General features: G+C 46.3%; 1 protein-coding gene and 1 long non-coding RNA gene across 2 annotated transcripts in view; one reads left to right on the top strand and one right to left on the bottom strand.

Annotated features, from left to right (window-relative positions):
• The window catches only part of LOC138426364 (uncharacterized), an 81,016-nt gene extending 68,420 nt beyond the window's left edge, over positions 1-12,596 (bottom strand). The window contains exon 1 of the long non-coding RNA XR_011251568.1: positions 12,376-12,596. This is a non-coding gene — a long non-coding RNA (uncharacterized lncRNA). The remainder of the gene's footprint in view (positions 1-12,375) is intronic.
• Positions 12,597-13,072: 476 nt separating this feature from the next.
• PRSS23 (serine protease 23) lies at positions 13,073-21,798 on the top strand. The gene is made up of 2 exons (XM_069564789.1): positions 13,073-13,304; positions 20,273-21,798. The coding sequence occupies exon 2, from the start codon at positions 20,286-20,288 to the stop codon at positions 21,411-21,413; it is 1,128 nt and encodes a 375-aa protein (XP_069420890.1). The 5' UTR covers positions 13,073-13,304; positions 20,273-20,285; the 3' UTR covers positions 21,414-21,798.
• The last annotated feature ends 5,215 nt before the right edge of the window (positions 21,799-27,013 follow it).

Genomic DNA, 27,013 nt, shown 5'->3' with positions numbered 1-27,013 from the left:
ACTAAAACCCAAGGTTTCTGACATCTGGCCCCAGTCCTTCCGATTATCCTATGCTACTTACCTTAGGCTAATAGATAGCATCATCCCTTGCCAGTGGCTGATTTAGTAAAGGACTTATGACCATTGAATTCCCACCACTGTGATATGAAGAGAGGTCTGGTGAGCAGTATCATGGTCCTGCTTCTAAGAGAGAGAGATAAGAAGAGAACTTCTTCTTTTTCTTTCCTTCTGGATGTAATTGTTTATGCTAACTGCAGAGCTTCAGTGCCCCTCACCTGAAACCACCCTCTCCTTCCATTTCTTGACAGGTGCAGTCCTCAACTTCCTTGTTGTCATTTAAACCGGCTTAAGTCAGGGGTTTCCATTACTAACATGTGAAGTCACCCTAACGGAAACAATATGGGCAACTTAATGATACATGGATTTGGGGTAGAGAGTCCTGTGGTTGAATCCCCACTCCAACCCTTCAAATTGGGAATTTTACTCAACTATTTAGAGCCATGGATTCTTATCAGTAAAAACAGGAATACGTGTACCTACTGCTCAGGGCTATTCAGTCCAATGCAGTAAGTAGTGGGAAGTATCTGATACCTGGTAGATAATAAATAACATTATTGTAAAGATGAACTTTATACCAATGCTATAAATACTTTTACCAAGAAGAAAAAACTTTTAAAACTATAAATTTATACAAAACCATTTCATTGGCTCACTCATGCTCCTGACTCTAGTCAGGCCGGTCTTAGAGTAAATACAAAGGGTGATTCCTAACAAGCTCAGATCAAGAATACTCAACCTTTGAATGAACTTCAATTCCCTAAAGCTTTGGGATTATGGAGCAGGGGATGAAAGTGTTGATAATAAAATTACAACTGGAGCTGAGGTTGGAGGGCTGCTACCAGGACTGGAATTTGCCTTGAAGTCAGCAATCAACCTTTCAAAGAGTAGTCTAACAAATCAAAGACTTGTCATTTATTTGCTTTTAATTTTCCTGCACAAAGGGTTTTAAGGATTTAATAGTTCAATTTTATTGCATTGTTAAAAAAAAAGTAGAGGAAAAAAAAAAGAGACAGATATTGCCATCTCTTGTCCTAAAAGAGAAGATAGTTTGGATAACCTCACTTTACCAAGATGCTGTTTACACAACCATGAGATCATAATCGTTAAGTGCAGGACTGGGCTATTCTGGGCCTTCCTGGTTTGAAGCCAACCACATTCTTCATTTCAACATTAAAACAAAAAAAATCATGTCACCTTGGGATGTTGTCACATTACTAGGAGAAGCTAATTTTTTGTTTTTATTTTGCTTTGTCTTTTTTTTTTTTTTTGCCAGAATTATAAAGAATAATACGTAATACAGGTCAACTTTCAAATGGAGTTTCCCTGGTAGTTCAGATGGTAAAGAATCTGCCTGCAATGCGGGAGACCTGGGTTTGATCCCTGGATTGGGAAGATGCCCTGGAGCAGGGAATTGCAACCCACTCCAGTATTCTTGCCTGGAGAATCCATGAACAGAGGACCCCTAGTCCATGGGGTCTCAAAGAGTCAGACACGACTGAGCGACTAACACACACAACTTTCAAATCTGTTTCTTGTGATTTACTATGTGACTATGTCCAGGATCTTAATATTGTTGATTGCAGCAACTGGGAAACGCTGTACCTTTCTTAAAATTTTTATAAAAGAGAATAACGAGCAAAAGATGAGTGTCAAAATCCAACTGGAGGATGGCAAAGTTTTAAAGGAGGAGCTAATTTCTATTGAGCGTGTAATCCCCATACTATTCTGTTCCCTATCACACCCCTGTTTGATGGAGTGAACCCACTGCATATGTGTCAAGTGGCTGCAGGCAGTTGTCCAAACAGGGCCTCAGTCAGCCTTGAGTAAAAGAGAAATAAAGCATCCGTGTGCTCTGGGAAAAGCCAGAGGATGCATACTTGGGACCTCGAAGACAGCCAGAGGTGGTAGGTGGAACGGCTCTAGAGCCATTCTTACCAGTTCTGGCTTATGCCTTGATTCTTCCGGGACAAGGACGATAACGTGAACAGCTGCTTACAGATCCCACAAGACCTAGGGGCTCAGTGCTCTCCCCACTAATTCTAGTCTGCTGGAAACCCGGATAAAGTCACTCCTCCTTGAAGGGAGTCCAGCTGCCAGTGTCAATTCCGGAGATTCCTCCCAGCGTGACCTTCACTGCTTCATCGGGGAGACAGGCTCCCAGAGCTGTCACCCCGAACCTGCCCTGCCTCCAAGAGCACCGGCTGCAGCCCCAGCCCCGACATCCACCTGCCTGCATGCGGGTAAGTCCCACCCCACCCCACCCCCGCGCCTATGCGAGGACTTTCCCGATATCAGGTGGAGAGCCAATTGGCTTTCCACGGCATGCCGCAGGCTTTGAAAGGAAAAGAACAAGGATGGCCATGCTTGTGGTTTCCCTAATCTGTGTACCAGAGGCAGCAGGAGCCAGGTGACCCTGTGTTTGAAATAAAGCAGGTTACTGGTCTCAAAGAGCAGGAAGCGAATGGCTTCTGTAGATACAATCCCTCCTCTGTTAAGGGCTGGCCACCCTAACTTGGCTTTCACAATGTGAGAAACCACCGCCATTCCCAGAGATGGCTATGGGGCGCTGGGCCTGCTGAGCGGCTCCGCTCTGCAGCAAGTCTCCTCTCTCCCGAGGGGTAGGAAAACTAGGGGCCTCGGACTGTGTCTGCACAGTGACCAAAGAAATCTGCTGAAAACTAAAAACAAGTCTCAAATTTAGCTCACTGGTGTCTGTTCTCGAGGTCACACTGGCTGATGATGTCAGCCCAAACAGCCAGTCTTCCCTGTTCAAAAGGGCTCCCCATTGCCTACAAAAGGCCATCTATTTTGGGCTTTGCTACAACAGTGTTTGGGGCTGGATGTGCAAGGGCTTCAAAATAAACCAACACACGATACCTTCCTCAATTAGCTTTTACACCCCAGGAGCTATCCAAAGAGCTGTTATTGTAAATAAGAAGAAGCCGTAGCTAATGAGTAGAAAATCAGGCACCACATATGTTAAGAAGTATTTTGATGCAACTCCTAGATTAATCCTCATTATAACCCTGGCAGGAGGGTACTGTCACTACCCTATTTTGCAAATGAGGAAACTAGGCTCTCCCAGGGTTCTGGCTATTCTGTCTTTATTTGTGTGTGCTCAGTTGTGTCCAGCTCTTTTCAACCCCATGGACGGTCGCCCTCCTGGCTCCTCTGTCCATCAGATTACCCAGGCACCAAGACTGGAGTGGGTTGCCATTTCCTACTCCAGGGGATTTTCCCAACCCAAGGATGGAAACTGCATTACCTGCTTCTCCTACATGGCAGGCAAACTCCCTACTATTGTGCCACCCGGGATTCTCTGTCAGTCTCCCAGCAATTCTCCACCCTTTGGTGCCCTGCCCTGTACCCAGGAGTTTAAGCCTTGTAGACAGCACAGTCAGTTCCCTTGTGAGCTGACTTTGGCAGCTCCAGAGATCAGGGTGGGAACAGAGGAGGTCAGGGTGTTCCTCTCCCGCTCATTCCCTTCCTCCTGGGAACCAGATTCCCGCAGTGCTTGCAGCTGCCGTCCCATTGACACAGGGCTCCTGGGCGCATGCATGCAACTAGGTTCTGCTGCGGTCTTCTCCCCCTTGGTCCCAACAACAGCCTCGGCTTCCCCTGCTGCTGGAGCCTGGGTGCTCTCTGTCCTGGCTTGTTCCCTCCGCCCTGTTCTCACTGCCATAAGTGGGCACTCCCATAAAATTTCTTCATCTGAACCAAGCAAGGGGAAGGCGGGTCTCTGTCAAGGCTGCAGCTATATAGCCAACCTAAGACACGCAGGCCAGAGATTCAGCAGGGGCAGGGGAGAGGAGAGGCAAACTGAAAATGAAACAAATAAAATGACGTAGAAATTGTTCTGGAACATCAAAGGCCAATTAAAAAATGCTTTGTAGAGGATGTGACATAGTGTTAGGCCTTTTAAAAATGTATAGAGGTGGATTTAGAAAGCAAACTAGTGGTTACCAAAGGAGAAAGGGAGGGGGGAGGGACAAATGAGAGGTACGGGACTAACAGATACAAACTACTGTACATAAAATCGATAGGCAGTGAGGATTTACTGGGTAGCACAGGGGTTACACCCATCATCTTGTTTAATCTATAGTGGAGTATAATTTGTAAAAATTCCGAATCACTAAGCTGTACACCTAAAACGAACACAATATTGTAAACCAGCTATACTCCAATTTTAAAAAAAATTAGAATTGAGACAAGTGGATATGAAGGAAAGAGTTTCAAATATAAGTAAAAGTGATGATGCAAAAAAAGCACAAACCACGTATCAAGAACAGAAGTGGTTTGCTCTTAGAAGTGGGGTAAGCTTATGGATGGTTTTTCTCAAACCGCATCCTACAGAACCCCACTGTTCTACGACATGTTACTACCATATTGAAGAAAAGAGTCTACGGTCTAATAAGATGGGGTAGAGATAAATGAGCTTAAGCAGATTTCTTCACTCAGGACTTCTCAGAGCATTTGAAATGCTAATATGTGTAAGTTGAGTACTTTTTTCCCCCATGTCTAGTAACATCTTCCAGAATATGGGAGGAAATAAGCGTTTGAGAAGCAGACTCCACAGTCCTGAGGGCATCCGATGTGATTCAGAACACAACACAAAGGGTTCTGCAGAAAGTCAGTGGGACAGTCCCAAGTCTTAGACAGATGATGCCTAAGAAGACCAACACGTAGCCATAGCATGAGTACTGAAATGTAACCAGCACACCAAGCAGAAATTGAGTTTGTTATCTTAAGTAACCCGAAAGGAAAGAACGGTGAATGGGCATCAAACAGAAATTTGGATTTACATCCTGGAAAATAATAGAGCCCCAGTGGTTAAAATTTCACATACAGTATGCCTTGCTCCTAATGGCTGCGATGGCAAACTAAATTATTTCAGACATTATGTTTTAAGCCAATTAGAATTTTACTTATTCATTCATTCAATCATTTTATTAAGTAAAAATTCATTGAGCCTTTATCCTGAGCCAGGCTCTCTTAGAAGACAGAGGAAAATCGTAGGGTCTAGAAGAACAAGACAGTGGTCCCACTCACGAGACACTCTGGACCGCTTGAGGTTGAACATGTAAATATATAGTTACAATGTAAGATATAATTTCAGTACAATTCTCTGAAGACACAGAGTATGAATTTACAATTCTAGCAATGAAGGGTTTAGAAGCCTTCAGAGAAGAGTTGATATTTGAGCTTAAAAGATGAGTAGAATTTGCCAGGAAAGAGGAGAAACCTCAGAAAAAGACACTGAATTTGAGTATCCAGTCCCCACACTTAACTGCATAAAAGATTACTCCTTATAAGACAGAAAAAGAAAGAATCCAATATTCATGGATAAATACAAACGTTAAGTTGAAATACAAACATGAGTTGAGAACAAAAGGATTTTCCAAAAAGGCCTTGTAAAGCTATCGAGATTTGAAAGAAATTTTAATAAGACTCCCATTGAAAAGAGAATATCAAAAAGCTGTTTGAGTCTATTTCAAGGCCAGCCGCTCTGCTGCTTCTGCTTGAGTTAAAGGAAGAAAAAAAAAACACTTTTTCTCTTTTGTTCTTGCTCATGAGATTCAGTATACAAGTTAGAGTACATCAGAGAAGCCCAGCACTGGCCTCCAGAGACTTTCTGAATTTCACCAGAGAAAATGAGAAACACACAGTTATTTCAAAATGTTTCTAATTTTTCAGTTTCCAATAGTGCTCACATTATACAGGAAATTGCTGGTGCCAAAGCCTGTTTTTCTTTCTAATAATTTTAAATTGCTATATTCTTTTAAGTAGGATTAGAGTAAAGCTTTCCTTTGCTGTGCAGTTTTTTTCTTTTCTTTTTATGCTACCATATGTACCAATGTGACAATTTAGCTCTACAACTACTTTATATTTGAAGGCTTTATACATTATACTTCCACATATTTATATTCATAGTATACTGATTACTTATATTTCCAAGTATTAATACTTAAAATGAGTAAGTGACTCAATGGACATGAGTGTAAGCAAACTCTGGGAGATAGTGAAGGAGAGGGAAGCCTGGTGTGCTGCAGTCCATGGGGCTGCAAAGAGTCAGACATGACTTAGTGACTGAACAATAACAATGACAACAATTGATACTTTTAACAGAAACAGGAATTTTTAAAGTTTTAAGTGCTATACGAGTACATTTACTTTATTAAGTGCTGTAAAGATTATTTGTAGTGGTTCTTTTTGTTATCATTTTTTTAAATTATGGGAACTAGTTGTGGTTTTATTTTTTATCGTAAAGATTTTAAATCCAGTCTTCATGGGAGAAAAATCTGGCTTTGCCCTTAAAACACTGACAGATTTATAGACCTAACAATATTCATGTTGAAGATGCTGGTTGAATAAATGAACTGATGGTGCCATATGGGGAGACTGGCAGGGGAGACAAAAAGACTAGAACCCTGGCTCCCATCTGAACTTGTAACTCTTCCCAAATTCAGTACTGTTAGCCTTCTGTATCATGGGTTCCACAAATTCAACTAACCATGGATCCAAAAATTTTGAAAAAAATCCAAAAAGTTCCATGAAGCAAAACTTGAATTGGCCATATATCAGCAACTGTGTGCATAGCATTTACATTATATTAGGTATCGTAAGTAACCTGGGCTTCCCTGGCGGTTCAGTAGGTAAAGAATCCACGTGCAATGCAAGAGAAGCAGGAGAAGCAGTTTCCACCCCTGGGTCGGGAGGATCCTGGCTACAGTCCACAGGGTCACAAAGAGTCAGACGGCTGAAGCAACTGAGCATGCGTGCTCAGAGACGATCGAAAGTATTGGCAGATTTCATAGGTTATATGCAAAGACTATGCCATTTTATATAAGGAACTTGAGCATCCTTGGACTTTGGTATCTGCAGGGGTCCTGGAACCAACCCTCTCTCTACAGATACTAAGGGATGACTGGACTAGGATGACTGGACTAGGATGACTGGACCGGGAAACTCTTCGCTGCCTACAAACCAAACCTATGATAAAAGACTTAGGGTTGAACAAAAGTCCTGAGATGGTTTATTCTTGGAAAGCCTGGAAAAAACTTTTTAACACTTCAATTGATTCATTCAACTCCTTCAACAAGTTTGAAACATTAAGCATTTGCAGTGGTAGTAATAACAATAGGTAACATCAATTCAGAATTTATTTTACGCTAGCCCAGTGCTGTGTGCTTTGTACTGATAATTCCTCTGAGTCCTGACTACAGCCTGAAATAAGCCCCACTGTATAGAACAGAAAAGCAAAGCACAGAAGTCACATCACTTGCCCCCTATCGCCCAGCAACTAAATGAACGCTAAATTGAGCCCAAGCCAGGCTGACTCCAGAGTTCCACCTCCTTTGCTCTCCCAGGACCACATGCTGGGGGTGCCCGAGGATACAGATGTGGGTCATTCTCGCATAAGATCACAATGCTGTAGACTCAGAGACTGTAACAGTGGGTCCTCTAGACTCTCTACAGATGAGACATCCAGGCTAAGTGAGATGATGTACCCACACGCACCCAGACAGGTTGAGAATACAAGCTTCCCTCCCAACCCTCTGCGCTATCTCTCACTCCATTTCTCTTTTCACTCACTACACAAAGCTAGAAACCTCCACTTACGGAATAAACTCCTGGATCCATATTATCACCACAGATATAAGGAAACAGATGGAAATGATTTTTAAATGTGTAAGTTTATCTCCTTAGAAATAATTCTCATGGACACCTTTTAAACTGGCAAATTTTTGAAGCTGCGTGTGAGTCACAGTCTTGTAAAAAAATAAGCACTAAGAGGAATGATATATTAGGAGTTTGGGATTAACAAATACACATCACTATATATAAAGTGGGGTTTCCCTGGTGGCTCAGAGGTTAAAGAATCCACCTGCAGTGCTGGAGACCAGGGTTCAATCCCTGGGTGGGGAAGATCCCCTGGAGAAGGGAATGGCAACCCATTCCAGTATTCTTGCCTGGAGAATCCCATGGACAGATGAGCCTGGTGGGCTACAGTCCATGGAATCGCAAAGAGTCAGACATGCCTGAGTGACCAACACACACACACATATGAAATAGTTAACAGCAAGGCCCTCCTGCACAGGTATCTACGCTCAGTATCTTGTAATAACCTATAATGAAAAACAATCTGAAAAAGAATATATACGTGTGTATAACTGAATCACTTTACCGCACACCTGAAATGAACACAACACTGTAAACCGATCACACTTCTTTTTTAAAAACTGAGCATTGAAACCGACTACAGAGTTGGTGTGGGGTCTCTCCCCTCCCCACCACCCTAGGTTTCCAAATATCTTTCAGTCCCATCTTGTCTCCTGCACGGAGGCCATTTAACAGGTTATTACTAAGTGACTGCAAGCCTGGAACAAAAGCAAGACAGAATCAAAAGGATGTTTTGAGTTGGAGTGATGGCAGTCACTCATCAACCTCCTTATTGTAAAGACGAGAAAATGCCGGTGTGGGAAGCAGTACAACATGGCAGAAACTGCTGACAGAGTGCAGCAGACGGGGCAGAAGTCACAACTGTGTTATTGAATGGTACACACCGGTATCCCATTTGACCCCCCTGAATCTCAGTCTCCCTGCCTGGGAAGTGAAGATAACCACAGTTCCTCTTTTTCAGTTTTCTTGAATTAACAAGTATGAAGTTTGCTACCCAGTATGCACTGAGTAAACATAGCTACAATTAGCACAATCTAGGCCTAGCTCTGCCCTCTTCACTCTCCCACTGTTGTGCAGTAGAGGAACCCAACGCCATGTGTGCTGACGTTCTGCTAGGGCTTCATCCTCTGAGCTTCAGTACAAATTCTACCACTTCTTGGGAGACTTCAGCACCTGCCAGATTGGGAATTAACAATTCCCTCTTCCATGCTCTGTAGCTGTAGTCTGATCCAGCCTGTATCTCACTTTCTCCTGCGTTTGATTTTGTTTTGGTTATATCCAAAGCATCAGTTCCTTGAGATGAGGGATATTTGCTTTCTCCCTCCCTACCTCTATTCCCAGGTGGCTCAGTGGTAAAGAATCTGCCTGCCAGTGCAGGAGATGCAAGAGATGCGAGTTCGATCCTTAGGTTGGGAAGATCCCCCAGAGAAGGAAATGGCAACCCACTTCAGTATTCTTGCCTGAGAAATCCCCTGGACAGAGAAGCCTGGAGGGCTAACAGTCCATGGGGTCACAAAAGAGCTGGACACCACTTAGCAACTCAATGGCAACTCTCTTATCACAGCCCCCATACAGTCACCTTATACAGACTGGGCACTCGCTAAATGTGTGGCCCTTTTCCTGAATGCATTTTTAACAACTCAGCTGTGTACTCTTGCCTGGAAAATCCCATGGACGGAGGAGCCTGGTGGGCTGCAGTCCATGGGGTCGCAAAGAGTCGCACACGACTGAGCAACTTCACTTTCACTTTTCAATTTCATGCATTGGAGAAGGAAATGGCAACCCACTCCAGTGTTCTTGCCTGGAGAATCCCAGGGACGGGGGAACCTGTTGGGCTGCCGTCTATGGGGTCGCACAGAGTCGGACATGACTGAAGCGATGCAGCAGCAGCAGCAGCAGCAGCAGCAGCAGCAGCAGCAGCAGCAGCCATACTCATGAAAAGTATTTGAGAATTATGATTATGGAGTTGAACTGAGTTCTTAATGTGGGTTTTGGATTTTCTGGTGGTATTTTTTTGTTCATATGGGGAGTTGGGCAAATATAAAAACAAATATCTGGGTTTGGCATGAGGACACCTGCTACACAGGGCATTTCTCTTTGAATCAAAGTCCTCTGCAGCTCTGCTTTTGCTGCGGTCCATGTGGCAATCACAGCAACGACCTTAGGGCCCGGTAGCATCCTCCCGTTTTACTACCGACAGCTCCTGGAAGCAAGAGAAGGGGGTGGAGCTTGTGCAAACACGGTGAGTCCTGTCTGGGCAGGGCAGGAGGCCTGAGGCTGGTTCTGGGAGAGGAGACAGGAGAGGGAGGTGCTCTCGGGTCCTTCTGTGCCTCAGTTTCCCTCTCAGAATGATGGGGAAATTACCCTGTTCTCTAAGATGCTACCTCCCCAAACTGGTGACAATGGAATTTCAAAAACTGCCAGGACAGGGATTTCCCTGTCCAGTAGCTAAGACTCCACACTCCCAGTGAAGGAGGCCTGGGTTCGATCCCTGGTCAGGGAACTAGACCCCACATGTCATAACTAAGAGCTCACATGTCTCAACTAAAGGTCCATCATGCCACAACGAAGAGCAAAGTTACTGTGTGCTGCAACTGAAGCCTGGCCAGCCAAGTATCTATCTATATATATACACATACATACATATATATATATATTTAACTGTCAAAGCAAATGGGCAGTGAATATCAAATTCAGCTGAGGTGGTCCTAAAGTACAGTGCTCCAAAGCAGAGTGAAGGCATTGTCTCTGTGCATAACAGATACAACAAGAGCTAACATTCATGAAGGGTTTACTATGTGTCAGGCCACGTGCTAAGCCTTCCTGTGTTTCAACTGATTCAGCCCTTCAAACAATACTATGAGGTAGTCACCATTTTACAGAAGAGGAAACTGAGGTGCAGAAAAGTTACAAAAGCTACACAACCGGTAAGTGGCAGACCCTGAACTAGTACTCATATAGTTGAATGTTACTGGCATGCTCTTAATTGCGTTCCTGGATTGCCTTCCTGTGGCCATCTCTTTAAAAAAAAATATTTTTTAATTTATTTATTTTTAATTGAAGGATGATTACAATGTTGTGTTGGTTTCTGCCATACATCAACATGGATCAGCCACAGGTATACATAGGTCCACTCCCTCTTGAGCCTCCCTCCCACCTCCCACCCCACCCCGCCCCTCTGGATATCACAGAGCCCCAGTTTGAGTTTCCCCGGGACTGCTCACAGTGCCTTGCGTTGATAGGTGCTTTGTAAGTCTCTTCCTGCTTTTTCTCCTTCTAATTCCTTCCCTGGTTCTTCTACTAAGTGAGGTGTTTGACTGTTAACAGTGTTTCTCTAGTTGGGAGCTATAGACCCTTGGAGACCCATAATTTAATTTTTTCATAGTTATGATTTTAAAAAATGAACATAAACACATTCTGGGTCACTGGGATAACCGCCTGATACCAAGGACTGCCTTGTGATCTCAGTGCCTCTGTGAGCTCTGCCTTGACACCAGCAGTCACCACCCTCCTCATTACACTAATAAGAAAGGGACAGCACAAAGTTAATCTCGAATGACACATGCAACTCAAGTGAAAGTCAACTATTACAATGACACAGGGTGTGAACAGAAGGGACGTAGCTGGAAGGGAGGAAAGAAGTGAGAAAAGTGACTCAGTACAGGGCACTGGCCACACCATAAGACTGGTAGAGCCACCAGAACCCGGACGTACTCACTTCCGGGCCAAAGATACACGACGCTTGCAGCAGTTGCGTGCAGGCGTGCTAAGTCACTCCCATCTGTCCGGCTCTTTGCCACCCTATGGACTGCAGCCCACCAGTCTCCTCTGTCTAGGGGATTTTCCAGGCAAGAATCCTGGGGTGGGTTGCCACACCGTCCTCCAGGGGATCTCCCTGACCCAGGGATCCAATCCAGAGTCTCTTATGCCTCCTGAGTTGGCAGGCGAGTTCTATTGAGTAAACATCAGTAATTTAAATTTTATAGTTCTGGGAGAAGGACTTTATATTTGATGTACAAATTTATTTTTGCTTTATTCCTGGCTTGTTCAAAAGCTATAACACAAGTTTATATCTGGTTTTATATTTATAGCTAGCAATGCAACATTTTGAAGGAAAATAATTTAAGCCAAGCCTGCGGAGGCTGAAGATACTTTTGCCTTTAACACAGTGCCCTCAGGTTTTAGAATCACCAACAGTGACAAGCACATCAGTGACAAATTCGAGCACCCTGGGTCTGTCATTAACACACTGGTGTGAAATAGCCTGTGAGAACCCTCTCTTTTTGACAGCAGGCTTTGGTGGGAGAAATTCTTTCTCTGGTGGCTCAGACGGTAAAGAATCCGCCTGCAATGCAGGAGACACAGGAGATGAGGGTTCGATCCTTGGGTCAGGAAGATCCCCTGGAGGAGGGCATGGCAACCCACTCCAGTATTCTTGCCTGGAGAATCCCATGGACAGAGGTGCCTGGGGGTCTACAGTCCATGGGGTCGCAAAGAGTCTGGCATGACTGAGGAACTAACACATGGGTGGGAGAAAGGAAAGGCAGGCTAAATGGCTTCATAGAAGAAAAAAACGTGACCTTAGTGCATTGGGGCAAGTCATTCAACTGAGAAAAGCCTCCTCCTGGGCCTTACCTGTCAGAGGGGTAATCAGTACTTTCTCCAGCTGAACCGTGGGTCCCTTGCAGTGACTCAGGGAAGCTGACCCACAGGGCGAGGAGGTGGCTCCACCCGCTGGCGCCCCGATAAAGAGTCGAGGCCAGTGGGCTCCCCAACCAGCCGGTCCCTCGAAGCTGCCTCGCCCCAGCCGTGCTCCGGGCCCGGTGCCCCGCTCTGGGTGCGGCCGGAGGGGATGCAAAGCCTGGGCGGTCCTGCCACCGGGAGGCAGGTTTCCGCCCCTGGGGGGGTCCCCAGAGGCTGGGTGAAGCGGGAAGGAGCTCGGGCATCACCTAAAGACTGAAAACTCTCAAAAGTGCATGTGGGGTGAGGAGCGCACAGGATTTGCTTCCAACTCTGCAAACTCGCGGAGGGGTTCTGCGCACACCAGGTGTGGCCCAAAGCCCCGGCGCTAGGCTGTCGACTTTGAGGGGGCTGGTTTTTCCGAGCAGGAGGCGGCGGGCCGGCAGCAAAGGCCTCGGGCTTGCTCCGGCAGGGGGCTCCCCGGGAGCCGGCGCGGGCAAGCGCGGCGAAGCCGGGACAGGGGAGCGCCGGGGGCCACCTGCGCTGAGCCGCGCGCCGCGGTCCTGCAGCCCGGAGCCAGCCTCTGGCCGCGGGGGCGGCAGGGGCGGGGCCGCGGGGGCGGCAGGGGCGGGGCCGCGGGGGCGGCAGGGGCGGGGCCGCGGGGGCGGCAGGGGCGCGGCGTCCCCGAGGCCGGAGGCGGGGCGGCCGGCTTGGGACGCGCAGGGGGCGGACCCGTCGGCCGCCGGCCCGGCTTCCCGGCCCGCCCGCCCCGCTCGCACTTGGTCGCGCCGCAGAGCCGGCATGGGAGCTGCGCGCGCCCTCCCGGCGCACACACCTGTCTGAGCGGCGCGGCGAGCCGGGGCCCGGCGGGCCACCCGGCGCGGGTGAGTGCGGGCGCGGGCGAGGGGCGCCGGCCCGGGGCGGGGGGCACCGGACAAAGGGAGGGCCTCTGCGCTCAAGGCAGGGGCACTGCGGGCTGCGGGGGCCCCGGAGACCTCGCTTCGGCCACCCTCGGGGCTCGAGGGCTGGGACCCGCGGCCTGCGGGAGCTCCACGGAGACTCGAGACCCGCAGGGCGTTTGGATTTCCACGGTGTCACCCGCGGATGGAGTGGGGAAAAGCAAGTTTTCGCAGCTACTATCTCGGATGCTGGGTGGGAATAGAAAAGAAGCCTGCTCTGGGCATGCTCGCGCGCGCGCGCGCACACACACACACACACACACTTACTTTTTCCCTTGAGTTTTGCAGCAAGGTCTGCAATTCCAGCAAGGTCTGCAAGTTAATTTTTTACCCTGGGCATGTAACTGTGAACACACCTTGGCAAGCAAGGAGAGGGCAGCAAACAGGTCGGAGAAAAGGCCCTCTTCTCTGGCGCTGTGACTGATGGCCGTGCGCTGCCCTAGGAACCACTGTGTGAACTAGCAACAGTTCTTGGAAGCAAATCTTTCCTCTTCATCGTGTGGACATTCTTCGTGGGTTCATTTTTAAATAAAAGCTGAAAGAAGTTTTTAAAAATATTTCACAAGAGCGAGAAGAATAATTTAGATGAAGGATAACTCCCACTCCTCTTCGGAATACAAATTCGGTTTGCTTTCAAACATCTCATGAGAAAGCAGCTGATAAAAATCCTGTTTGTTTTATTGCCTTTTGGGTGACACCCGTGAGACTTCAGAAATAGCGCCTAGCTGGTGGAAAGCTCCTGGTTGTTCGGGATCCCTGTTGGCTAGGGCTGCCTTCTGTTAGTTCCTGGAACTGAACTTGAGTGGTCCCTGTGCGGCTCCTTAGGAGGAGATCCGCGAAGGATTGGCGCAGATCGGCCAGTGTCAGTATCGTTTCGAGGAGGCCCTGTGATAAAGAGTTGAATTTGTGGTTTGAAGGCAGCTGTGGCCAAAAGCTGAAAGCCAAATTAATACCAAGCTATTTACTACACTTGTTTCAGAATCATACTTGTGCATAGAGCATTTAAAATAGACTTTATACGTGCACCTCTCAAGAGGTCTGTTAGACAGGGGTGGATTGGAGGTAGAGTGGAGAAGCAGAAACTGCCACAAAAGCCACTATATGTACTTGTGAAAGCGTTTGTGATCATATGCACACCATCTGCATTTGAATAAGTTGTTTCACCTGTATTTTTCCCACTTAAATAAAGTCAGGTGATAACTTGTCATGCTTTCCCACGCCTGAACTGGAACGGAAGCATTTTTCCAAGGTAATTAATATGGACCTCATTTTTGTAACAGTGACAACTTATTCAGGTAGATAGTGAATGTGGGTGCATTCTTCTGTCTGTAGTATAAGTGCCAAAGTTCCCATTAGCGGGCCTGAGAACATTACCGGCCCCTGTCTGCAGTGTTTAAGAGTCTCAGGTTCTCCTGAACATCTTTTCTCATAGCTCCCTTAGGACTGAATCCACTGGCCATTATTCATGCATAACTCTCCCTGACCCTAGGGAATTCCTTTCTCAGGGTCTCACCATTGACCATTTTCTACTATTCTTATTCTGCTGCCAGGTTTGTCCCAGGCTCACTGGGGTGGTTCATTTTGCCTGAAATCTGATAGAGACGAAGTTAAACGTCGTTTGACCACAAGATGATGTTTAAGGTGGCTGGGCTTGTAAATACCCTGCATTTCTTTCCTGTACAAGACTGTAATTCTTAAACCATTATGTGATTAGGTTTGTTTCCCTTTAACAGGTTCAGTGCCTCAGGAAAACGAGAGCATGCCTGGCTGCGGAGTGTTACCAGAGCTTTGTTCATTTTTAGCTATTTGCTTTAGGAATTAGCATGGTTTTACTGTTCAGTATCCCTGGCCACAGAAAAAACCCTCCGCCATCCTTCCGAATGTCATCCAGAGCTTTTATCCTCACAAACTTGCCTGCTCTTTCTTTCTGTCATTACTGTTTATAGTGGTCCCAGGAATTCAGATGTTGTACAACAGAGAACTTATACCCTGAGGATTAGATCTTCCCTGCCAACACTTGTTTGCTATAGAAGTTATATCACAGTTCCCGAACATTTGCCCTCTGCAGGAGATGCGTGTTGCTGCAGTTTTCGAGGTGCAGAACTGGGAGAGCGTCTCTGCCCACAGCCTCCAGGCAGCACTGTGGTGTGCACAGCTGATCATGAGCAGCGAGCAGCGTCCCCGCCCTGTGAGGTTATCCGTGCACTTACCAAGTGGCAGCATCTTCATAACATATAAATATTTTAAGACAGTGGATAGCAGGACAGTGGCTCATGGTGAATGATGGAACATGGAAAGTGTAACCCTCTTGAGAGTCAGATATACAGAGCTGGAAAAGGAATACTGTTTCTATATTACTAAGCACAGCCAGAAAATATTTGCTTACCTTCATTTTCCGTTCTGCTTTGTCATTTAGGTCAAGTGATGCATGGAAATACTCAGCTGGGAACGTTCAAAGATAATTCTGTATCAAAGGACTCCTTATCCAGTAAAGGCTTAGTCCTAGAAATGAAATGTTATAGACCTGAATCTTCCTCATCCAGAGTTAGATACAAGGATAAGATTTGGAAATCTTCATTCTTTTCTAAGGTGTGAGTTTTCCAGACAGTTCTACGAGGATAAAGTGAGCCATTGGTAAAGGCAGGAGAGAATTGAAAATTATGTACCCATGAGTTACCTTTCCAGTAGTGAGATTATGAATGTGTTCATCTTAGAGTGTTTATGTTTAAATAAATGAAATGGGCGTAGTGAAGGTTTACCTAGAGTTTATAAAAATGGAAACAATAATTGTCTCCTGGGGAATTATTCCAGTATCAGGTGAATGGAGAAATTAATGCAAAATCACCAAGCTAATTTTAAAGTGTTTTATTAATAGGGGAGGAGTCAGGGCAAGGTGTGGATGCCTTAGGAAAGGCCCTGAGTGGAGGTAGCTTGTTGTCTGCCCCCAACACCACTGTGCACACACATCCTCACTCACCCCCTCTGGGAACTTTTCTAAGAGGTTTCTCACCTAGCCATCCTCCACTCATTCTTGAAAGCCGCCCTCTGCTGGAGGCCTTGGTTTCCTTTGCAAACAGATAAGGGGAATCTTGTCATCCAGACAGGCTAGAGACTAGCATGATAAATTTTCCTTTTCGTTTCCCCTTGTACCTCCACCTTCCACAATTCTTTGAGTAAAAGTTCCTGGGGAAGGGGAAAGGCTCCTGGAAAAACCAGACCTAGAAGACTAAGAGATCATTGTTCAGAACAATTTCTAAACCATCCTAAACATACATTTGGTAAGAGAGTAAGCAACTTATGAAGCTTGTAACTTTAATACCGTTGTCAGTTTAAACCCAGGTGGGGACCTGAGAACATATCACTTTATCTTCCAGCTTCTGATCAGGTATTTCAAAACCAAATCAATTTGGAATAATTTGACCTGCATTAATTTTTAAATCTGAATCACAGTTTCTTTTAACATATAGTTCGGTGGGGACTTCCCTGGCTGTCCAGTGGTTAAGAGTTCATGCTTTCAATGTGGGGGCACAGGTTCAATCCCTGGTCAGGGAACTAAGATCTCACTTGCCTCGTGGCCAAAAAAATGAAATGGAGCAAAATAGAATAAAATAATAAAATATATGTAGCTTTCAGTGTTACACAGAAACTTTAATGAAGATATAAAAAATTCTCAGAATAAGGTCTCACCACACGAACAAATGAATAGAGTTGAAATCGTATAGGGAACTTGTAACTGATATTTCAAACTCATAGATTTAGTCTTTTGAGGTAACTGAAAAGCTTATTTTTAAGGAATTAGAGCTTTACACAGCGCTGTCGGTTCAGCAGTTTAATTTACATATGGCTGACCTCTCCTTGTTGTTGTGGTTGTTCAGTTGCTCAGTCGTGCCGGACTCTTTTCGACCCCATGGACTGCAGCACGCCAGGCCTCCCTGTCCATCACCAACTCCCGGAGTTCACTCAAATTCATGTCCATCAAGTCGATGATGCCATCCAGCCATCTCATCCTCTGTCATCCCCTTCTCCTCCTGCCCTCAATCTTTCCCAGCATCAGAGTCTTTCCCTATGAGTTGACTCGTCACATCAGGTGGCCAAAGTATTGGAGTTTCAGCTTCAGCATCAGTCCTTCCAATGAACACCCAGGACTGATCTCCTTTAGGATGGACTGGCTGGATCTCCTTGCGGGCCAGGGAGTCTCCTCCAGCACCAGACTCTCACTGCGGTGCTTCTCCTGTTGATGAGCGTAGGCTCTCGGTGCTTGGGCTTCAGTGGTTGGCGGCTTGCGGGCCCTTAGAGCACAGGCTCAATAGTCGTGGCTTAGGGGCTTAGCCTCTCGCCTTGTGGAGTCTTCCTTGACCAGGGATGAAACCCACATCCCCTGCATTGGCAGGCAGATTCTTAACCATCGGGCCACCAGGGAAGTCCGAAAGTATTTTTTAAACAGGGGTTTACTACACAGGCAAAGCTCTTGGAAAGGTGAAATTGGGATCAATTTTGCCTGAGAGGGGGTTAATTCATTAAGACGAGCTTCCTGGATGGATTTTTAAAGGTTCATCTGAAGTAGTTTCAGACTCTTTTCCTGCTATTGTCTTCCCTGACACCCCTGCCAGTGGACGGTTTCAGGGTTTGGATGAAGCGCTAAAGGCTTGTGCCACTGGAACCATCCTGCTGCAGTAAGTAACTTGCACCCGGTACTCCTAGGGTCCAGTTAACATATACGCCTCAGATCTGGGATTTGAAAATGCATGTTCCGGTTGATAATATGAGCGTATTTTAACTGTCGTGTTCTTCCTGCCCCTGGAAAATGTCGACAGCTTATGATAACACAGAAGATCATACTGTGTCATCTCCTCCTTTCTCTTCCCCAGCAATCTTATTTTGAAAATGGGAATACTTGACAGCTGGACCTCTGTGTTTTCTTCCTTGAGATAAGCCTAAGTAAACTTGGCTTAAGGCTTGTGTTGCTCAGTGTTAGCATGCTTTAATGTCCTCCGTGTTATAGTCAAAGAGAGGAGAGAGTAGTGTGTAGGGGTCCAGGAGGCAGCCCTGTGGGAAGCACATGATTCCTCCAGTTTTCCAGTTTTATGTAAGAATGCAAAAGTCACCCAAAAGTTACTCGCAGGTGTATATTCTCAAAGAGGAAGCCTGAGAATAGGAAAACAGTTTCTTCCAGACTCTCACCCCAACTAGGTTGCACTCGCCTCTTAAGAAGACCTAAGCCCTGCTTGTCCTTGTTTTGGGATCCTTGCTTGTGAATGAATTAACCTACCTGCTAAGTCAGCTTCTCTTGAACAGAAGATTCTGAGCCAGTCAGAGCCAACTGATGCTTCAGTTCAGTCGCTTAGTTGTGTCCAACTCTGTGACCCCCCCTGGACTGTATGTAGCTCGCCAGGCCCCTCTGTCCAGGGGACTCTCCAGGCAAGAAGACTAGAGTGGGCTGCCATGCCCTCCTCCAGGGGATCTTCCTGACCCAGGGATGGAACCTGGGTCTCCCACATTGCAGGCGGATTCTTTACCGTCTGAGCCACCAGGGAAGCCCCCTTGCTGAGCTAAGGGTAATTCCTAAAGTGACTTATACTGCTTCCTGTCTCCGTATCCTTGCTCCCTTTCTCTAAGTGTCCCCTTCAGTTTGTTTTAGCTTATTTCTGTTCAGCTTTATCACCCGTCCCAAGCGTCACCTCCCGTGGAATGCCTCCCTTGTTCTTCTCCCCACCACGGGATGTCATGCCTTTCTCTGAACCACCACATCATCCACGTCTGTCATTGGCGCTCATCGTGCAGCATTCAAAAAACGTGTTTTTTGAGCCACACTGACGTCCATTCATTCATTCCTTTTCTCGTCCATGAATAAACCTTTGTGGAATGCTAGCAGAGGCCCAATCGCAAGGCCTTTAGACTAGCTGGGAACACAAATGCACAGACCTGAAAAAGCAACCAACAGAAATAGTCACAATGTGTTATTTGATGCAAATTTAAAGTTTTCAGTCTTTGACAAAGACCCTGATACCTCCCACTCTTTGCGACTCTGTGGACTGTAGCCTTCCAGGCTCCTCTGTCCAAGGGATTCCCCAGACAAGAATCCTGGAGTAGGTAGCCATTTCATTCTCCAAGGGATCTTCCTGACCCAGGGATTGAACCCGGGTCTCCTGCATTGCAGGCAAATTCTTTACCAACTGAGTCACCAGGGAAGCCCAACACCCTGGCCTTACACAATAAAATCCAAGCGAGGAGGGAGTGTTTCCTTTGCTAGAGGCCCGTCTACTCTGGAAGTAAACTTATAATAGTTATGACTGTTCTAAATTCAAAACAAAACAAAGAAGTCCCACGCCTTCTTCTGAATCACTCACCATTTAGAAGCGATCCGAGTCCCATCAAGTGTGGCACTGTGGAGCCATCCCTTTTTGATGCCTTGATCACTCAAACTGTGTAATTTGAATTCACCCCGAAGAGGAGTAAGTTACTCTGAACATTTCCAAGTACAGGCTATAATGAGATTAAGAGGGAGGAAGAAAGGAAAGAAGTTCAGGGGGACCAGGAGGGTAGCAGAGGATGAAGGTGCAGAATTGAGCACAAAGAATGGCCTAAAACTACATGGGTATCAGGGCAAGGCAAGCAATTCATCTGGGAATTAATGGCCCCATGCACCCACCCTCCGCGGGTCGTCCTTAGGGTCCTCTGAAACACCAAGGGGAACAAATACCCAGTTTCACATTGGGCATTCAGCCCCAGGAAGAAACAAGTTCAAGCCCTTGCATTGTGAGACCGTTCCTAGGGATTCCTCTGCACACCCCAATTCCTGAAGAAGTTTCACGGCTCCACACAATGCCAGGCATGCCCCTGGATGGCTTCTGCTGACCCTTGCCCTCCTCACCCGCTTGTCTTTGTTCCTGCAGGGTGGTGCTCAGCATGGCGGGGACTCCAGGATGCCCCATCTTCCTCCTCCTCCTCTGCGCTTTTGGGCAGGTGAGCCCCTACAGCACCCACTGGAAGCCCACCTGGCCGGCCTACCGCCTCCCCGTGGTCCTGCCCCAGTCTACCTTCAACTTGGCCAAGCCAGACTTTGGGGCTGAAGCCAAGCTGGAAGTGTCCTCCTCGTGTGGACCCCAGTGTCATAAGGGAACCCCGCTGCCCACTTACGAAGAAGCCAAGCAGTACCTGTCCTATGAGACCCTCTATGCCAACGGCAGCCGCACCGAGACGCAGGTGGGCATCTACGTCCTCAGAAGCCGCGAGGGGCAGTCTTCCGGGAAGTCTAGGAGGAAGCGTCAGATTTACGGCTACGACAGCAGGTTCAGCATCTTTGGGAAGGATTTCCTGCTCAACTACCCCTTCTCGACCTCCGTGAAGTTATCCACGGGCTGCACCGGCACGCTGGTGGCCGAGAAGCACGTGCTCACAGCCGCCCACTGCATCCACGATGGCAAGACCTACGTGAAAGGAACCCAGAAGCTCCGGGTGGGCTTCCTGAAGCCCAAGTTCAAAGACGGTGGTCAAGGCGCCAACAACTCACGCTCAGCCCTGCCTGAGAAGATGAAATTCCAGTGGATCCGGGTGAAACGCACCCACGTCCCCAAGGGTTGGATCAAGGGCAACGCCAACGACATCGGCATGGATTATGACTACGCCCTCCTGGAGCTCAAAAAGCCCCACAAGAGAAAGTTCATGAAGATCGGGGTGAGCCCGCCTGCCAAGCAGCTGCCGGGGGGCAGGATCCACTTCTCGGGTTACGACAACGACCGACCGGGGAACCTGGTGTACCGCTTCTGTGACGTCCAGGATGAGACCTATGACCTGCTCTACCAGCAGTGCGATGCCCAGCCCGGTGCCAGCGGGTCCGGGGTCTACGTGAGGATGTGGAAGAGACAGCAGCAGAAGTGGGAGCGGAAAATTATCGGCATCTTTTCTGGGCACCAGTGGGTAGATGTGAATGGTTCGCCACAGGATTTCAATGTGGCTGTTAGAATCACCCCTCTCAAATATGCCCAGATTTGCTATTGGATTAAGGGAAACTATGTGGATTGTAGGGAGGGGTGATGTGAGCAGGTTCCTTCCTGGCTGCTCTTAAGAGTCTTCATGTACTTATTTTAGGAAAAGCCAAATGTTGTCATTGGGGTGTGTGTGTGTGTGTGTGGAGTGTGTGCATGTGAAATGTGTTATAATACCTTTTGCCTAATTTTTTAAAATTGCAAGATGACCGGCAGTGTTATTTGAAAACTGGTTGGTGTGTCATATATCACTCAAGCAGTTTGAAGGCATACTTCTGCATAGACATGAAATGCGTGCTGATGTTTGGGGCAATAGGGAAGATTTAATGGCTAAGTTAATCTTTCAGCTTTTGAGAACTTTGATTTTTATTTCATCTGAACTTGTTTCCAAAGTTGACATTAAATATGTGGCCTATGGGAGACATAAACTCTGACGCGTGTGTATGTGTGTATTTTCTCCTGAGAGTCAACTTGTTTTGTTTTATTAGTGCCTAATCATTCATGTTTCCAGATGTTCCCCACCACATACAACTCTTAGGAACTTTTACGATACTTTTGAGACAGGCAGTTATAATGTTTTGGATTTGGGGGCATTTGCACAGTAGTCGTGGATCAGTAAGATAATTTATACTGGTACACATGTGAAAGAATCCACCTGCAATGCGGGAGACCTGGGTGTGATCCCTGGGTCAGGAAGATCCCCTGGAGGAGGGCATGGCAATCCGCTGCAGTATTCTTGCCTGGAGAATCCCCACGGACAGAGGAGCCTGGTGGGCTACAGTCCATAGGATTGCAAAGAAGTCAGACATGGCTGAGCAACGAAGTACACACAAACACAGACTCAATTATATCCTAAAGTAAGTTGGTATCTCAGGCATCTTTCAGTTTTGAAATCGCTTCTCTTCGGAAAACCATTGCTGTGTTTTTTGGGAAGATTTCTCATGTGGCACTGCCAGGCCTGCAGTTGCACCAGAGTAGGCAAGATTGTTTATGCCAATCCTTCCATTTAACAGGATTTCACTCACATTTCTTGAGCTAGCTTTTCCAGAAGACAATAATCAGGGCCTAATTAGAACAGGCTGTATTGCTTCCCCGCTAACAGCTGTGGTCACACTAAAAACAATCATTGTATTTTGCCCCTGGAGTGTAGCACATCTCATGTTTTATCATTTAGATGGAGTAATTTAAAATGAATTAAATTCCAGAGAACAATGGACGCATTGCTTGGCAGATGTCACAACAGAATAACCACTTGTTTGAAGCCTGGCACAGTCATCCAGCCTAATCAAAATTATTCTGCATAGTTGTCAGTGAGCTTTTAGGGAGATGTGGACTTGTGCAATTTAGAAACTTTTCTCTCTTACACTTGTTTAATAGTAAAAATATTGGGAAAATGCTTTAAGAAAAATCAACATGGCTTCTTTTTCACTAGCTTTTAAAAGGCCTCTTTTACTAGAATTCTCCAGGCTACAGGCATATATAATCTAGAATAAGAGTAAAACTCGGAATGTGAAATGGATCGGAATCATCACTTCAGTTACTGTCTTTATGAATGTTTCATCAGTATGATCATCACAGTTTAGAAAGAAAAGCATTTGACTTATTTTGGGTTTCCATTCTATGCCTCTCAGCCTGAGCAGTTCTTTCTAGATGTATCAATAGAGGGAGAAAAGCAAAAGAATCGCAAGGCGGATACATGGTGTGTCTGCACCCCGGCAGTTCCAGCCTGCACTGTGACTTTTTTGTGGGAGGACATTGAGATACAGCGCTGCTGTTTATACCTTCTGCGGGTGACTTTCGGCTTATGTTCCTCGAGCTTTTTGGAAGAATAATCTTGATAAGGCACTCGAGCAACTACAGCCGTAGTGCATTCTTCCAGTCACAGAAGAAATATTGTGCATAGCAGAGACGCAAGGCCGCCAGGAATCTTTGGATTTCCACTACAATATGCTTTGGAATCTAACAGGAATCTAGCCTCAGGAAGAAGAGAGGTCTCCATCTCTATGTCTGGTATTTGGGAGTTTTGTTTGTTTTTACTTTTGCTTGGTGCCAAAGGAAGTTTTCTGGACACCTAGACCAGAACTGACTTTTTACATCTAAACTGATTTTTTTTTTTAAATAGATGCTCCTTTTACAAAGCACCTTGATTTCTTGATTTTGATTTTTTGCAGTGCTGAAACTCAACGAGGATAGGCAATGGCACAAAATCAAAATAATACAATATTTAGTTCACAAGTAGGTTTGATTTACTAAGGACAGTGCCCACAGGCTGTGTACAGCCTAAGTCACAGAAGCGTTAAAGAAGGCTATATAATAGTTCGACATGCGCACCTTTTCAGTGGTAGTGAAAAGAATCATTATATTGGAATATTGTGGAAGAAAAGGCTCTTGCAATATTATTAATATAATTAGTACTGAACATAGTTATACACTGTACGGATATATCCCTAGTAGAACAATGTTTCCCAAAGTGTCTGGCTCAAACACTTAAATCCCTCCAGGTTTTCTACCCAAAATGAAAATGGCACCAACATCAAGGAGGAGGGAAATGCCTGAGAATATTCCCTCTTTTCACTGGGGATTCACTCGCCTGTTTGCACATTAAAAGCTCTAAGAAGTCCTATAATGAAGAGGGATGTTTTAAATTCTGCATTTCAATAAAGGTCTTTGCTCGCAGAACCCTTGTTTTCTCATATAATACTCACGAGCAAGCTGGTGTTCTAATAAATACATCTGGGGGGGTTGCTGGAACAAACTCTTGGTCTAGGTGATGAGGCAGAAAGGTTGAGTCCTGAGCCGGGTCGGGTACCAGTGTCTTTTTGGTTCACCAGAGCCCTGTACCCAGGTTTGGAAATGTTCAGACAGTGAAATAGGAAATGATTTTTCAATCACTGAAAAGTTTTCAACTTGAAAAATCTTTTGTTGTTGAGAATCAGAAGGTTGTGGCAGAAACTGCAGACACATTTTTTCCATAGACTTTATTCAAAGTTTTGAATTCAGAAAGGAATTTAAAAAAAAAAAAAAAAGGAAAATAGGCCTAAAAGAGAAATATGAACTGGCCAGTCATGGAGTTGCACCTGTGTTCTTTCTTTACCTTTTTTCGACCAGAAAATGGATTAAAAAAAAAAAAAAACTGGAGGGAATTCCCTGGTGGTCCAGTGCTAAGGACTCAGCACGTTTGTTGCAGGAAGGGGGATCCCTTCCAGGGCCCGAAACTGGGCTCTTGCCTAACACTTGGAAATGAATTGTCTGAGGAGACACATGTGCTGACAAAGCAAGAGATTTTATTGGGAAAGGGCACCCGGGTGGAGAGCAGTAGGGTAAGGGAACCCAGGAGAACTGCTCTGCCGCGTGGCTCAGTCTCGGGTTTTATGGTGATGGGATGTTTCCGGGTGGTGTTTGGCCAATCATTCTGATTCAGAGTCTTTCCTGGTGGTGCACGCATCGCTCAGCCAAGATGGATGCTAGCGAGAGGGATTCTGGGAAGTGGACGGACAAGCAGCGTCTCCTTTCGACCTTTCCCGAACTCTTCCGGGTGGTGGTGGCTCATTAGTTCCATATTCCTTACCAGGATCTCCTGTCATAAAACAACTCATGCAAATGGTTACTATGATGCCTGGCCAGGGTGGGTGGTTTCAATCAGTGTGCTTCCCCTAACACGTTCACTGCCCAGGTTCAATCCCTGGTCAGGGAACTGAGATCCCATGAGCTGTGTGGCCAGCAGAGTAAATCAGAGCACCAAGATGATGCTCACACTCTGGGTGACTCCTTCTACCTGCCCAGAGGGAGGGTAAGCCCACAGCGACACGTTTGAGGTCAGCATTTAGGGTAGCTGTCTTTCTCTACCATGTCTGGAGGCCTTTGGTTTAGAGCTGGTCAAGGATGGCAAGCCTGCCCTGGAATAAAGATGCTCCGGTGCATCGCCACGCACTGGCTGGGCAGTGAGGGGCAGCTATCCAGGGCGCTGGGGGGAATTCTGACAGCGGTCCTCAGCATTTCCCCTCTCTGCTGGTCAGAGCCTGCAGCCAAGGAGCCTCGTGGATAGTCCCTTCTTGGGCCTGCTCACTTTCTCTGAGTTCTACTGCCCGTCTGCCCTATTTTTAGTCCTTGTCACTAACTCATCTCTTTTAGAATTTTCCACCATTTATTGTGATCCACACAGTAAAAGGCTTTAGCATAGTCAATAAAGCAGAAATAGATGTTTTTCTATTTCAATAAACTAGTTCAATAAACTGTGGAAAATTCTGAAAGAGATGGGCATACCAGACCACCTGACCTGCCTCCTGAGAAATCTGAGAACTGGACATGGAACAACAGACTGGTTCCAAATAGGAAAAGGAGTACCTCAAGGCCGTATGTTGTCATCCTACTTATTTAACTTATATGCAGAGTATATCCTGTGAAATGCTGGACTGAATGAAGCACAAGCTGGAATCAAGATTGCCGGGAGAAATATCAAGAACCTCAGATATGCAGATGACACCACCCTTATGGCAGAAAGTGAAGAAGAACTAAAGAGCTTCTTGATGAAAGTGAAAGAGGAGAGTGAAAAAGCTGGCTTAAAGCTCAATATTCAGAAAACTAAGGTCATGGCATCCAGTCCCATCACTTCATGACAAATAGATGGGGAAACAGTGAAAACAGTGGCAGATTTTATTTGGGGGGGGGCTCCAAAATCACTGCAGATGGTGTCTGCAGTCATGAAATTAAAAGACACTTACTCCTTGGAAGAAAAGTTATGACCCACCTAGACAGCATATTAAAAAGCAGAGACATTACTTTGCCAACAAAGGTCTGTCTAGTCAAGGTTATGGTTTTTCCAGTAGTTACGTATGGATGTGAGAGTTGGACTATAAAGAAAGCTGAGTGCCAAAGAACTGATGTTTTTGAACTGTGGTGTTAGAGAAGACTCTTGAGAGTCCCTTGGATTGCAAGGAGACCCAACCAGTCCATCCTAAAGGAAATCAGTCTTGATGTTGAAACTGAAACTCCAATACTTTGGCCACCTGATGTGAAGAACTGACTCATTGGAAAAGACCCTGATGCTGGGAAAGATTGAGGGCAGGAGGAGAAGGGCATGACAGAGGATGAGATGGTTGGATGGCATCACTGACTCAATGGACATGAGTTTGGGTAAACTCCAGGAGTTGGTGATGGACATGGAGGCCTGGCATGCTGCAGTCCATGGGGTCACAAAGAGTCGGACACAACTGAGCGACTGAACTGAACTGTCATGAACCAGCTCAAGGATGCCTTGAAGTTGCCTCCCTCAGCTAATCTTTATGGATATTTGGCGTGTGTGTGCTCAGCCACTTTAGTCATGTCCAACTCTTTGCAGCCTCATGGACCACAGCCCGCCAGGCTCCTCTGTCCATGGGATTCTCCAGGCAGCAATACTGGAATGGGTTGCCATTCCTCCTCCAGGGAATCTTCCCGACCCAGGGATCGAACCCGAGTCTCCTGTTTTGCAGGCTGATTCTTCACCCACTGAGCCACTTGGGAAGCCCCATGAGTATTTGGCAGAGTGGCCATTTAAACTTATTATCCAGAGTGGAACTCTTCTGAGACTGATAGAAAGGAAATGCTATTAATAATGTGGCTAGGGCAGCAGGTACACCCTGGGTGGGTCCTGGGAAATCCAGCATGTTG

The sequence above is a fragment of the Ovis canadensis genome, chromosome 21, assembly GCF_042477335.2.
Source record: "Ovis canadensis isolate MfBH-ARS-UI-01 breed Bighorn chromosome 21, ARS-UI_OviCan_v2, whole genome shotgun sequence".
In the NCBI taxonomy this organism is placed as follows: domain Eukaryota; kingdom Metazoa; phylum Chordata; class Mammalia; order Artiodactyla; family Bovidae; genus Ovis; species Ovis canadensis.
Note: the sequence above shows the minus strand (reverse complement) of the source record. Positions and strands in the feature narration are given on the sequence as shown.

Bases quoted from the DNA above. Each gene is read 5' to 3' on its own strand.
- PRSS23 (XM_069564789.1), top strand. From the start codon at position 20,286: ATGGCGGGGACTCCAGGATGCCCCATCTTCCTCCTCCTCCTCTGCGCT.